Source organism: Hippichthys cyanospilos, chromosome 12 (genome assembly GCF_059441005.1).
Source record: "Hippichthys cyanospilos isolate Australia breed blue-spotted pipefish chromosome 12, RoL_Hcya_1.0, whole genome shotgun sequence".
Taxonomy (NCBI): Eukaryota; Metazoa; Chordata; class Actinopteri; order Syngnathiformes; family Syngnathidae; genus Hippichthys; species Hippichthys cyanospilos.
The window spans coordinates 18,470,493-18,483,433 of record NC_142380.1 but is presented as its reverse complement, the minus strand read 5'-3'; the positions used below and the strand labels follow the sequence as shown (position 1 = coordinate 18,483,433).

Below are 12,941 nucleotides of genomic sequence, written 5' to 3'. Positions count from 1 at the left end.
AAGGATCCCTGAATTCAAAAAGTTTGAAAACCCCTGCGTTAGAGGGTGTAGGATTTGTGATACTTAAGAACCACCAGATGATCTAGTCACTTATAGTTTAAATAGCGCTTACCTCCAGTTGTTTCTGATAATATGAACACATTATGATGCTCACTTTGATTTTAAACACTAAACACTGAAAAAAAAAATCAAAAAGATGAAGACTACAATAATCAGAGGTAGAGATGACAAACTTTTGTGGTGTGTACTTGTGGCTTGAAACATACACAAAGTGAAAACATTTTCAAAAGGTTTGCAGTGCCCACTTGTGCTTAGTTTTGCAAATATTATTAACTCAACACACAATCCTGTTCAATAGCTTTTATGTCAGAAGAGCAAAAAATAAAGAAAAGGGTATGTTTCTCACCAGAAAAGCTGTGTCGAAACTGTATCCCCTTTTCCAAGTAACTTTGGCCACTCTTCATATCATCCAGTGAGGATGAAAGTTTTAAACTTCCACAGCTGCTATTTAACCTGCAGAATCAAATAAATGAACATTTATCACTTGTAGCTTAACCTTATATTGTGTGAGCAGTTCAAGGGCTGGGAATTTTCGTTTTTAATTATTAAATATTATCTAAACTGCGACTCAGTTTTGTCCTTGCCAAAATTTCCTTGTTAAAGACATTAAAGCTGTGAAACCCTAAAAATGTACAGTACAAATGTCTTATCAACAACAAAATGTTAAAAGGCTAATCAGTGGTCAACAAAAACTGTTCCATAAATTGCTATAGTAACAACAACGAAAAATTGGAGGTATGGTGAAATGTTTTTGCTGTGTCATCAACATGGTGTCCATGGGCATCATTTGGCCTACATGAATGACCACAAGAATGGCCTGCAAGCCTGGTCAAGTCAAAAATTTGTATAGCCCTGAATCACCGCAGTCTCCAAGGCCTTCACAGGTGAAAAAGAATCATAAATACACAACAGCATCCCCTGAACAAAGCTCCCAGAAGGGGAAGAAAAAACTCAAAAACCTCATCAGAGAAAATATAAAACCTTCAGAAGGGACCGCAGGTTGGAGGAGCCCACGCTCTACAGGTTGCACTAGATGCCGAGTGCCCAAAATAATTTACTGTGCCATATTAGACAGGAAGTGTCCAGTGCAAAGATGCCTTGATGGCAGGTAAGGCCATTGGTTAAGATCCTCACAGTCTGGCCTAATGTGTCCATTCTAACAAAAGCACTGCAGAGGAGGTGGTCTCAACAGAAGTTCTAACAGAAGGGTAGGCAGTTCCGGCCCTCGACGGCCGGTGTACTGCATGTTGTCCAGTTTGCTCTCCCTTCTAAACCATTAGCTCATCAACAAGCTCTGCTGGAGCTTGAAAAAAAATCCTAATCATTTGAATCAGGTGTGTTTCAGAGAGAAAACAAAAAAACATGCAGGACACCGGCCCTCGAGGGCCGGAGTTGCACACCCTTGGTCTAACATCACCAGCAATAGAGCAGTGTGATTTCCTACTACTACCTCTCTGGGGCACTTCCATATCTCTACAGCCATATCATCAAGGCCAAGTGTCTTTCTACTTTTCATCCTCTTCAATGCCTCCTCGCTCATCTTTACTAATCTTTGCTACTTTCCACAGTCACATCTTTTACAATTCATTCTCTCTCATTTTCCTCATTCATCAAAAGTTTGTACTATATATATATATATATATATATATATATATATATATATATATATATATATATATATATATATATATATATATATATATATATATATATATATATATATATATATATATATACTCAACTCGGCACTTCAGTATCAGTGAGAAGTCAAGTAATGCACAACCAGGTAAATATGAGCCAAAAAGTAAAAAGCAAATGTGACGTGTTGAACTCAGTAGACTTTTCTACCAAAATGGACTAAGTTCTATGAGTGGTTGCAATATGAAGATGATGACGGAGGCTACATTTGCGTTAATTCGACAATTTTAATGAATTTTACTGTGACATTTGTTAATATCTGTAGTTGTATTTTAAAAATACAATAAATACAGTTTGAACCTTCAATTTGGTCTTTTTTACAGCGCGATTTGTGGGATCCAATCATATCTGTTGGGTGCCATGGTTTTTTAGTATTGCGGGTCCCGGGCCTCAACACTTTGCAGAGGTAAAATGAGCATTGTACCCCCCTCAAAACAAACAAACATTTTATTACCTTGTCATATCACATGAAGAGGGCAGGGGCAGGTCAGTCAGAATTGGGGGTGCCGAGGCTGCAGTGTAGGCTTCTCCTTCCCCTTTCACTTCCCATTTAAAGCCAAAAACATTGCCCTCTCTTTTCTTTCTGTCCTCCTCGCTTTGTTGCTGACAAATTACAAAAGTGTCCATTTCTCCCCCTCCCCTTTGCCATTTTCTATCATCTTTAACCTCCCCATCGTTCCAGAGCAGTAGCTCAGCTCCGTCTTCCTGAAGCTGTCGTCTCTCAGGGAGGGACAACAGCTTTTCCAAGGCCACTGACTCATGTCCCAGTGGAGGAAGGTCAGCATGTGGTGTTCTAAGTTCAGTCTCCTGCGATAACACACCCAGCCTTGGTCTGAATGAGCGGAGAAGGAGGCCAAGGCGCTGCCGTCGAGCTACATGAACACAAGGAAAACAGATGTTTGGAATGTCTTCCACAATCAAGAGTTGTTCACTTGATTTTTATATTTAACACCAAAATTTCCAACATTTGGCTTTTCTATCTATGATAACCTCGTGAGAGCTGATCGGCAGCAAGGATTTTAGCTCTAAATCACCTGTAAACAGCGAAAGATAAAAGTTGTTTTGCAACTTCAGTTCAACCCTTGGTGTGCCTTATCTGCATAACAAAATTACTGTAATCCCCCAAATATAAGGCACACCTGTGGGGCAGCATGGTTCGGTGGTAGAGTGGTCATCTCCCACCTGAGAGGCTGTGGATTCGATCCCCTGACCATCAAGACTATGTCGAAGTGTCTTTGAGCAAGACACTGAACCCCCAGTTGCTCCTGATGCTTCGTCATCAGTAGTTAAATGACTAGTTAGTGTAAAGTGCTTTGATTGACCAAGGGGAGAAAAGCGCTACATAAGTGAATGTCCATTTACCACCTGTGTCTAAGACGCACCCTTAATTTTGTGGTCAAACTCTGATACTTTCTATGTTACACACCTATATTTTGACAACAATCAAACTATAGCAAAAGAGAATACATCTCATCTTTTGTAAGCTCTTCATATTTTGTTGTGTTCATATTAATAAGTGATATATTTGTTGTACATTAAGTTAAGGGTGTTTCAGAATTTCCACATTGTGGTCAATAAACGCCTTGCCATTGTAATGCTGAATGTGCTCAAAGCTGTTGTTTTCCCTTTTCCTCGCGACTGTCACACCTGGACATGGTGGATAACGCGGAGGACCCAAAAGAGCAGGGAAACTAGGAGGTAGAATGGCTCAAAAATGCAGACCTAAAACTGAACTGAGGCAGGACAAACTGGAACAAAACTGCACAGAGTAAAAAACAAAACTTGAAAAAGAAACCAAACTCCTGGGGTAACAGCGACAATGAGGTAGCGGAACTAGAGAACAGACACATTAGCAACATAGACATAAACAATGACTCGACAACGCGCAAGAACAAAACTGGGCCTTGAATACACTACACACAATTGGGAGAACACAAAAACAGCTGGAGAGGTACACGAGGCAGGGGAATCTGATTGGCGGACACACAGGGCGCAAGCAAACACAGACAGGTGGACAAAATCATATTGTACTAATGAGGACATCGACAAGGAGGGCAGACTCGAGGGAAACCTAAACATTAACTACAAAACCCCACAACAAGTAAAACCCCAAAACCCACAACAAATCCCAGCTGAACATGACAGTGACACAGTTTGAGTTCATTTTACCATAAATACCCGCAGTCGAGTAGTATCCATCTTTCACCAAGTTTAAGAGAGTGTGTATATGCCAAAAGACCGCAATTAATAAACAAGTCAAATGGATTACCTCTCCGTGTTCTCTCACTGGTGAATTCTGAATCAGCTGGAGACATCATAACTTTTTCCTCTCTATTTTGCTAAAATTCCTGTAAGTGAGCGAGGATGGACTCGGACGTTGGTTCATTCTGCCTGCTTCTTTCATGGAAAATAATGCTATCTCAACCTCAAGCTAACACAAGCTGCTGATAGCTGCAACAAGCACTTTTCGCTAACAGCCGACTGATGTCCCCCTCCTCTAGCATGTCCCATGACAGTAATTATTTTAAGAAAGAATACGGCCGATGTAAAAATACACATCTGTGCGTCAAAACTTGGCTTATGTGACTGACGGATCAATCTTCCTTGAATGGTGTGAAATAAAATAAAAAATATATACATAAAAAAATCTATTTTTTAAGTTACCGGTGATAGGAGGCACCCATACTTTCCGCCTTAATTTTTGTAAAAAAAAAAGTCTTATATTTGGGGAATTATGGTAGCCGTTCACAGACGATTCAAGATGCACGCTAAAATCCTTCCTGCCGATCGGCTCTCCAGTGGTGTTCATAGTTATCAAAGACAAATGGCTCTGGGAATTTCAGTGTTAAAGGAGAAGTCAATCTGAAAATTCTCTTGACAATGATGTTGTTCTATTGCTGCCACAAGTCTTAACACAGCATTCTGCATAATATTGTGGTTGTGGAACCAGAATTGAATGGCAAAATCCACCCACTGTTATATACTTTTTGGAAATAAACCATGAAAATAATGAGTAAAGTCTCAATTTTTATGGAGTTTTTGTTGTTGTTTGGGGGGAGCTTTTTTGAGTGATTATAAATTTCCTATCCAAGGGTGCATCAACATCATCATCAGTCATCACAAAATGATTTTCCTATAGGCCCCACCTTGTGCTCTTGAGAACGAGCCCCACAAGTTCTGTCAGACAAACTCTCACAACATCAGAATATAACAATATATATCAAATATAATAAGATTTGGCCAATTGTAGTAAATTATAATTGTGTAAGCAAGCACAATTAATGATGCATTTAATTATTAAGAAGTAAACCACACTGTCATTAATATATTAAATGTGTTGCAATATATTAAAGAGTAAGGTTAATTTTTATTACCCAAAGTCAGCCAGGGTATTCGCAGTACTCTGCTAAGCTCTCTGGCCGGAGGGTTGTTGGTGGGTTGGATGTCTGATGGAAGTTCAAAATTAAGAATGAACATGATGACCCGACCATCTTCATTCTTTACAGGGACCACATCTATCAAGCAGTGAAAACACACTCCTGCGGAAACACAGGCGTACACAAATGTCACAGTTCATTTAAACGTCAGCAAGGTTTTATTTGTATTGCACCAAGGCAAATCAAGATTCCACTTAAAAAACTTGGTCCAATGTACATTTTGTATTTTCTCCCATTCTGACTCAAGATCTTGGGAAGCACAGCTGAAATAAAACTTACATTATAAGCCACCTAGAACTCGATCAACCAGTGTTCTCGGTGGCTTATAATGCACCGTTGTTGGTGCAGAACCTTATAAAACACTGAATGTGTGCCTCAATATGAAATGGGAGTGATTCTGGGAACAGAGGTTACAGAGTATGAGCTCACAGCCACGCAATATCAAATTTTTCCCCATTAACCGTGTGAAATGAGGGATTTCAGTATAGTATATATTCTTTACTGGGTGGCAGGGCGTAAGATTGTGCAGAACGCCCGCCCGCCTGACAGTGCAGAGGCCGTGGGTTCACTTACGCCTCTGGCCTTCTTGTGTGGACTTTGTATCTTTTCCCCATGCCTGCATTAGTTTTGTCCAGGTACTCCGGTTTCTCCCCACATTCCCAAAAACATGCAGGGTAGGCACATTGAAGAATCCAAATGACCCTTAGGTTTGTTTGTTGTGTGAATGTTTGTTTGTCGACTGTATGTGTGGCCTGAATTTGGCTGGCAACCAGTTCAGAGTGTACCCTTTTTACTGCCTGAAGACAGCTGGGGTCGTCTCCAGCACCCTATTTACCTTAATTGGAGTTACGCTGTTAATTGGAATCCATTCAGTCTGATTGTCAGAACCAGCTTGAATAAGCATTGTGCTCACCATCACACTATCAGAGACGAATGGCCCTGTTTTCACATGTAGCGCTAAACACAGTCTAACTGTGGGGCATGGATGTATTTTTTTGTTTTTTTCCTTTTTGCTATTTTTCTTGAGTGGGCGTAACAGGGCACTTGCTTTCGCTGGATGGAACGAGCCAACTCCTGGCCAATTAAAGAATTTGTATTTTCCTAACAAAGCAAGTAAATTAAAAAAAAAAAAAAAAAAAAAGCAAACATGGCTCATTCATGGACAGCAAAGTGTGGCCAGTAAAAAAAACAAAAAACAAAAAACAAAAAACAAAAAACAAACATGCTTTACATTAGATTGGGAAATGCCCATGGTAAAAATAAATACAGATTAAAAAAAGAATTAATTTCGCAAGAACAGCTATGCAATAATAGAATTAAAAAAGAGTGTAAATAGTTCAAATGTAAATTATTTCAAACTGGTACATTTCTAGACAAAACGAATATAGCAAAAGTTATGAGACTTTTGCTCTGTATAAACCTGGTAGTATACACCACTTCATAGGAACATAGGTTTGCGAGAAAATATGCGTTCACTTAAAAAAAAAAAGTGTTCCATGCAATAAACCATATAGTAGTGGTCAATCAATTAGCATTTCTTAGAAGCAGGTGTTTTGCACTGAATTCAGTTAGAAGCTATTTGAGTAACAGGATACGTATTTGTCAAATTGGGTGGTTATTACTTTGCATGTTTGGTCATTACTTAAGACATCCACAGAGGGTCAGTGTTTAACCATAAATTTTTCACCACATACTGTGCCTTCGTGCTATAGCAAAAGCACTAGAGCTGGTGATTTTTGTTGATGACTCAAACATTTTGAGCTCTGACAAAGTACAGGCGTTCTCATTGATCTGAATCAAACAAAATGTCTACTTTTGGGGAACTGCCATTTGAAATATTTATTGAAACAGGACATTGGACAGTTAGCCTTTTTGCTCCTAAATATAAAACTTCTTCAAAATAACCACATTGTATTTAGTGTGTGTGTGTGTGTGTGTGTGTGTGTGTGTGTGTGTGTGTGTGTGTGTGCGTGTGTGTGTGTGTGTGTATGCATGTTAGTCTTTATGTTAGAATTTGTCAGGACCGGAGAATATTCAGAGTTTTATGCAAGATCGGTGATCGCCAGTGATGGGCAAGTTACATCAAAACCATATTAATTATTTATTATTTATTACTGTCATTCCAATGTAATTAGTTATATTACAATATTACTGTATTTGAAATGTAAGGTATTACGGTAAAATTCAGTCATAAATTTGAAATGTATTTTTGTAATGTAACAAATTACTTTGGAATAAATAATGCATTACAGTTTTGAAGTAACTTGCGCAACACTGGTCACAAATGTGAAGCGAGAATTCAGAAATGTGTAATGAGAGTCACAAATGTGTGACGAGAATCCACAAATGCTTAATAAAAGTCTCAAATGTGTGACGTAAATATGCAAATTGTCACATCTACTGCTTCATTCCTTGTGCTTTGTTTTTTTTCAAGGCGAAGTTCTCTCTCCATCCATGAAGTCGCTGACTCACCGGCCGCACACCTGCCTCTAATCCGTCATCAGGGGCCTTCTTAAGTGCGGCCGGAGCAGAATGACGCTTGGTGATTCCTCGCCATCTTACCATTGCTTTTCCGAGCTTTCCAGACAGTGGTTTTCCCTCGTTGCATTCTGCTTCATTGATCTTGGTTTGTACTTTGGTATTATACGTTATATACATCACAGTTTGAGTATTTCTGTTGTTACTTTGTTTAGTTGGTCGTTCTCTCGTTTGTCCCCTCTTTGCCATGTTAGAGCGTCTCTTTTTGTTCTCGACCACAGGTGTCAAGCTCGAGTAGTGATGGATTGATGAGGCGTTAATGAGTGTGTCAGCACAATGACACATTGTGTTGATACTGTATTGATATTGTGTCATCAAATACTGACACCTGCTGAACGTTAAAAAAAACCCACTTGACAAACTGAACTGACACAGATTCGATGACCTAGTGTGCAATTTCATTCTAGTCGTTGCATTCATAACGTATTATTCCATATCTTTAAATATAAACACGTATCAATGCGAAAATCTGAGAGCTCAATTTATTGCATTCATACTATTATTAATACATATTATTATTACATATCTTTAATTTAGCATGAATACATTTGGACATCTAAGAGAATATGATGTGACTGAGGATGCTTCAGCTATTTGTCTTTACACATTTTTATTCCAAAAATTAGTTTTCGCCAGTCTTTTAAAATTAAGTCTTTTGTGATTGCTAGCTATTTCTCCTGTCATGGAGAACATACTCACAAGGCAATGATGCTGCTGGCGTATACGGGACCTCTCTGGCTAGCAGGAAGACGTTAACCACAGGTGGGGGATGGGCATGAGAGGACGCTGGCGTGTATGTCGCCACTTCTCATGTCCAGCTGTTTTCTTATTTATTAACTAACTAACAGATACCTTTAGCGAGATTGATCTAACACTGTTGGATACTTAATAAGTACTACTTTAATTATGCTTCACGGCTTATAGTGATCCAGCTTCCATCAATGCTACCAGGACTAACTCTGTTGGCTGAAGAACAAACAGTTGTCTTACCACTGGATAGTCTATCCTGTCTACACCCCGCAGCTGATCCCAGGTTCTCCAACCAACACCGCTGTGGCTCTCAGGATTGTCTATCGCCAGTGCCATTGTTGTCGCTGTATTCCAGGTGAGCTCTCCACTCAAAATCGCTGAAGTTAAACCAGTTGCTTAGCGGCTAGCAGTGCTTCAAGCATGGCTCTCCACCAATATTCTGCCACAGAACTGTTGATACTCTGATCTTCCATTCCTATGAGCAGCTTTTCACATCTTGTGTCGTCCCAAATATGTGCACAGGGCCTCCTGACACAAGTTTGTGCATATGAATACAACAGTGACTATTCCTCATGTCAACTGCCAAACTCCATTGTCAACTTGCAACCTCTGGCTCATGCTGACATGTCTGCCCCACCAAACTCATCCTCCTGAACACCTGTTCACTTAACAACAAAGCAGAATTAATTCACGACGTAATTACTGAAAGAAAACTTCACTTTGTGTTTGACAGAGACATGGCGAAACCAGCAGAATTGCCTAGCTCTCAATCTGGCCACTCCCGCAGGCTATGTGTACATTCCCCACTGAATTTTTATCCCTACTGGACTGCTTAAACATAACACAGCAGGTACATGGCCCCACACATGTCAAAGGCCACACCTTGGACTTAGTGTGTTCCACGGGCACAAGCCCCCTCCATCTCCAGTGTCTGGACCTTGCTGTATCTGATCACCATGCCATCTTTTTTCTGTACCTGAGACTGCATTTGAAACATACCATCACTTTCAGAAACATTAAGCATGTGTCTAACCCTGCACTGTCTAGCATACTGTCTTTACCTCTTGCCGCCCATCCCTTCGGCCAACTCTGTGGATGCGCGCACTGAGCACTACAATAAAGCCTCTTAGCCTGGGTGCTGTAGCCCCTCAGATGACCCGGTCCATCTCTTCTAGCCAGCCTGCTCCCTGGTTTACACCGGAGCTCTGCCTCATGAAGGCAGCTGGGCGCCGGCTTGAAAGACTCTGCAAAAAATCTGTCCTTGTTGTCCACCAACAGGCCAACAAAGACCCCGTTTGGACCTACAAAGAGGCCCTCTCCAGGGCAAAAACATTATATTACTCCACCCTTATCAATAACCAAAAGAACCACCCAAAACAGCTCTTCTCCACTGTAAACCACCTACTCTACCCTCCAGATGCACTCTTACCAGCCAATGCTGCCAAACTCTGCTCTAGGTTCCAAACTTTCTTTCAGCAGAAAGTCAAAGCCATCCACCTGCATCTCCGTCAGTCTGGGGCTCCATGTCCATCTGCCACAAACCCAAAGGACTGTGACTCACCTCAGCTGCCCACGCACAAGACTTACTGCTCATTATCATTCTCACCACTCAGCAATAACCAGGTCATGGACTTAGTGTCTAAAGCCAAAGCCAGCTGCAGCAAACTGGACGCTCTGCCAGGTAATGGACTGGTAAAGGCATGTTTGCACACACTATGTCCTACTATGACAGCCATCATTAACACCTCCCTGACATCTGGTGTAATGCCCACCAGCTTTAAGATTGCTGTGGTGATTCCCACCTTCAAGAAACCCAGCCTGGATCCCGACGACCCTGGCAGCTACCGTCTGATGTACAACGTACCCTTCCTAGGCAAAATTCTCTTCACTTCGAGCCACGCCATTCTGGTTTTTGACCCTACCACAGCACGGACACTACGCTCATCAAAATAATGAAGCACTTGCTCACAGCTGCAGACAAGGGCCACATTAGCCTTCTCATCCTCTTGACCTATCAGCAGCTTTTGACACTGTCTCCCACACCATCCTGCTCCACTGTCTCCATAAACGCTTAGGCCTCACTAGTTTTGCTCTCTCCTAGTTTCATTCCTACCTTTCTGGTAGGACACAATATATCATCATTAAGGACTCGATTTCAACCCCCTCTCCAGTCAACCACGGCATGCCGCAAGGTTCAGTGCTTGGCCCCCTGCTGTTCACCATTTAAATGCTTCCTCTTGGTCAGATCATTCTTCAACATGGTCTCAGTTTCCACTGCTATGTTGGCAATACTCAAATCTACATCAGTACCAAACCATCTGCACTTCTCCCTCCTCTATCACTTGTCCACTGCCTGGATGACATAGTCATGGATGGCCGCTAACTTTCTCAAACGCAACAACAATAAAACAGGTTCTTAAACCATTCTCTCTTCCCCTCTCCCCTGTTTCCTTAGCCCCATCTATCTTTTGTAAAGTGACCTTGGGTTCTGTGAAAGGCGCTATATAAATTTAAGTTATTATTATTATTATAATAACTATTTAAATAGGTAATCTGCTGGCTCTTCCAATATACTAGAGCAGCGGTCCCCAACCACCGGTCCACAGATCGGTATCGGTCTGTGGATCAACTGGTACCGGGCCGCGTGAGCTGCACACGAAATAACATTTTGGAAATTATTTAGTTTAACAGTTCATACATTTGTGCTTGATCTTTTTTTTTTTTTTTTTTGCGCTGCTTCTGGCCGCTGTTAATATTACATCCATAGCGAGAAGGATGATGTGATGACACAATATAAATCTAAAGTGTTGACCGGTCCGTGGTGATAAAAAGGTTGGGGACCGCCGTACTAGAGGATCTTGAGTCCATTATTCCCCTTTACTAAGTATCGCCGTACATCAAGTAACGCATCTGCAAGTTGCACTTCGCCACTTCATCATCCAAGTGCTGCCACAGGTCATCTAAAAAATTTGCTCAAATTGGTCCCACCTGGCAGACAGCTTTCCTCCAGGACTGGAGTTCGACACCTGAGATGTAGAATGACGAGCAGTGCCTTCATTTGCAACTGAACAAAATCGAGTATTAACAGGCTGTTAGACTGCTTCAGATTCCACGTTAGGATTCGACCTTGGAGTGTCATTGCAGTACATCGTGTCAGTGCTGCGCATCCTGCATGTTTTCCAGTTTTCGCTCACCAACACACCTGTTATGTATCTTATGTGTGTAATGAAGAGCCAGAACAATAGCATGTTGCTTACTTTCACTTTTAGTCCATTCAACCGTATTCACTCAATGCGCAAGCGGGCTACAACACTTTTGCTTGAGTCCAAAAAGAAATGGATGATACATATTCCAACGTCTAAATACTTTACAATTTGTATGCGGTTATTCATCAATGCACCATATTATCCCCCTTTTTAACTGAGAATAACAATAACTAAATAGATCCCCAAAACAATGTTACCCATTACCAGGAGTGACCTCTGAAAATAACATACATTTAAATTTTCCTTTGTTTATGTTAGTTAACCACAACTGCCACCATTAACATTTCTAACATAACATAAACACAAATATTTTAACCTTAGGTGCTTCAACATCATATGAAATTAACATTCTGTAGTATGAAAACAATGAACATTCTCAGATATACTGTTTAGATTTACAGACTCAAGGCCTGTATCCCTTGGGTGGTTTACTAACTTGAGTTGAGCGTCTCAGAGCGATAGGTTCCGGCTCTGGTGACAGTATAGTCGAGTCAACAGTGTCCTGCAAGCCCTCAGAGTCCTTACCCTCAAACTGAGAGTCCATAAGCACTCTGCCAGACAACTGTGGCTCCAGCTCGCAACTGGTCCCCGTGGCGACAGTGTACTGTGTCAGAATCCCTCTCTCTGACCACGTATGACACTGGGCCAGTCTGTCTCACCACTGAGCCTGGAATCCACCTTTGATCTCCCCCCACAGTGCTACGCAGATACACAGCGTCATCCACACTGACGGATCGGTCTACAGCACTGCTACCATGGTGTTCTTTTTGGAGATACTGTTTTTTGTGCACTGCCGCCGTGGTGCAAGGCTTCACAAAATCCAGCCTTGTGCGGACGTGCCTATGTAAAAACAGATCAGCAGAGGACTATCCAGTTGTACAGTTGGGCGTTGTCCGGTATTGCAACAGGAACAAAGACAGCCTGTCATCAATATTCAGGGTTGTGTTTGTCAGTTTTTTTTTTATACTAATCTTAAATGTCTGGACATATCTCTCAGCCAGACCATTTGTTGCCGGGTGTCCTGGAGCACTCGTTGTGTGAAGAATCCTATTCTGCTTGAAAAAAGTCAGGAACTCCTCCGAAGTGAAAGTGGTGGCAATATCTGTCATAATTTTTTCAGGAAGACCATAGGAAGCAACCAGTCTCCTCAGCCTGGAAACTGCGGCCTGCGATGTGATCTGTGACATTCGAA

The 12,941-nt window shown here is 41.3% G+C and overlaps 1 protein-coding gene across 6 annotated transcripts in view; it reads right to left on the bottom strand.

The window, feature by feature from the left end:
- Nucleotides 1-12,941, bottom strand: part of LOC148415208 (voltage-gated inwardly rectifying potassium channel KCNH6-like) — a 71,093-nt gene that overhangs the window by 43,978 nt on the left and 14,174 nt on the right. For all 6 annotated transcript variants that reach the window (XR_015867417.1, XM_088429037.1, XM_088429040.1 and 3 more), the window contains exons 3-5: nt 5,133-5,297; nt 2,213-2,630; nt 407-513 (exon numbers count right to left, since the gene is read on the bottom strand). Coding sequence is in view for 5 of the 6 variants with exons in the window: in XM_088429037.1 (XP_088285163.1) it covers nt 407-513; nt 2,213-2,630; nt 5,133-5,297 (690 nt within the window). In the remaining variant the exon portion in view is untranslated. The remainder of the gene's footprint in view (nt 1-406; nt 514-2,212; nt 2,631-5,132; nt 5,298-12,941) is intronic.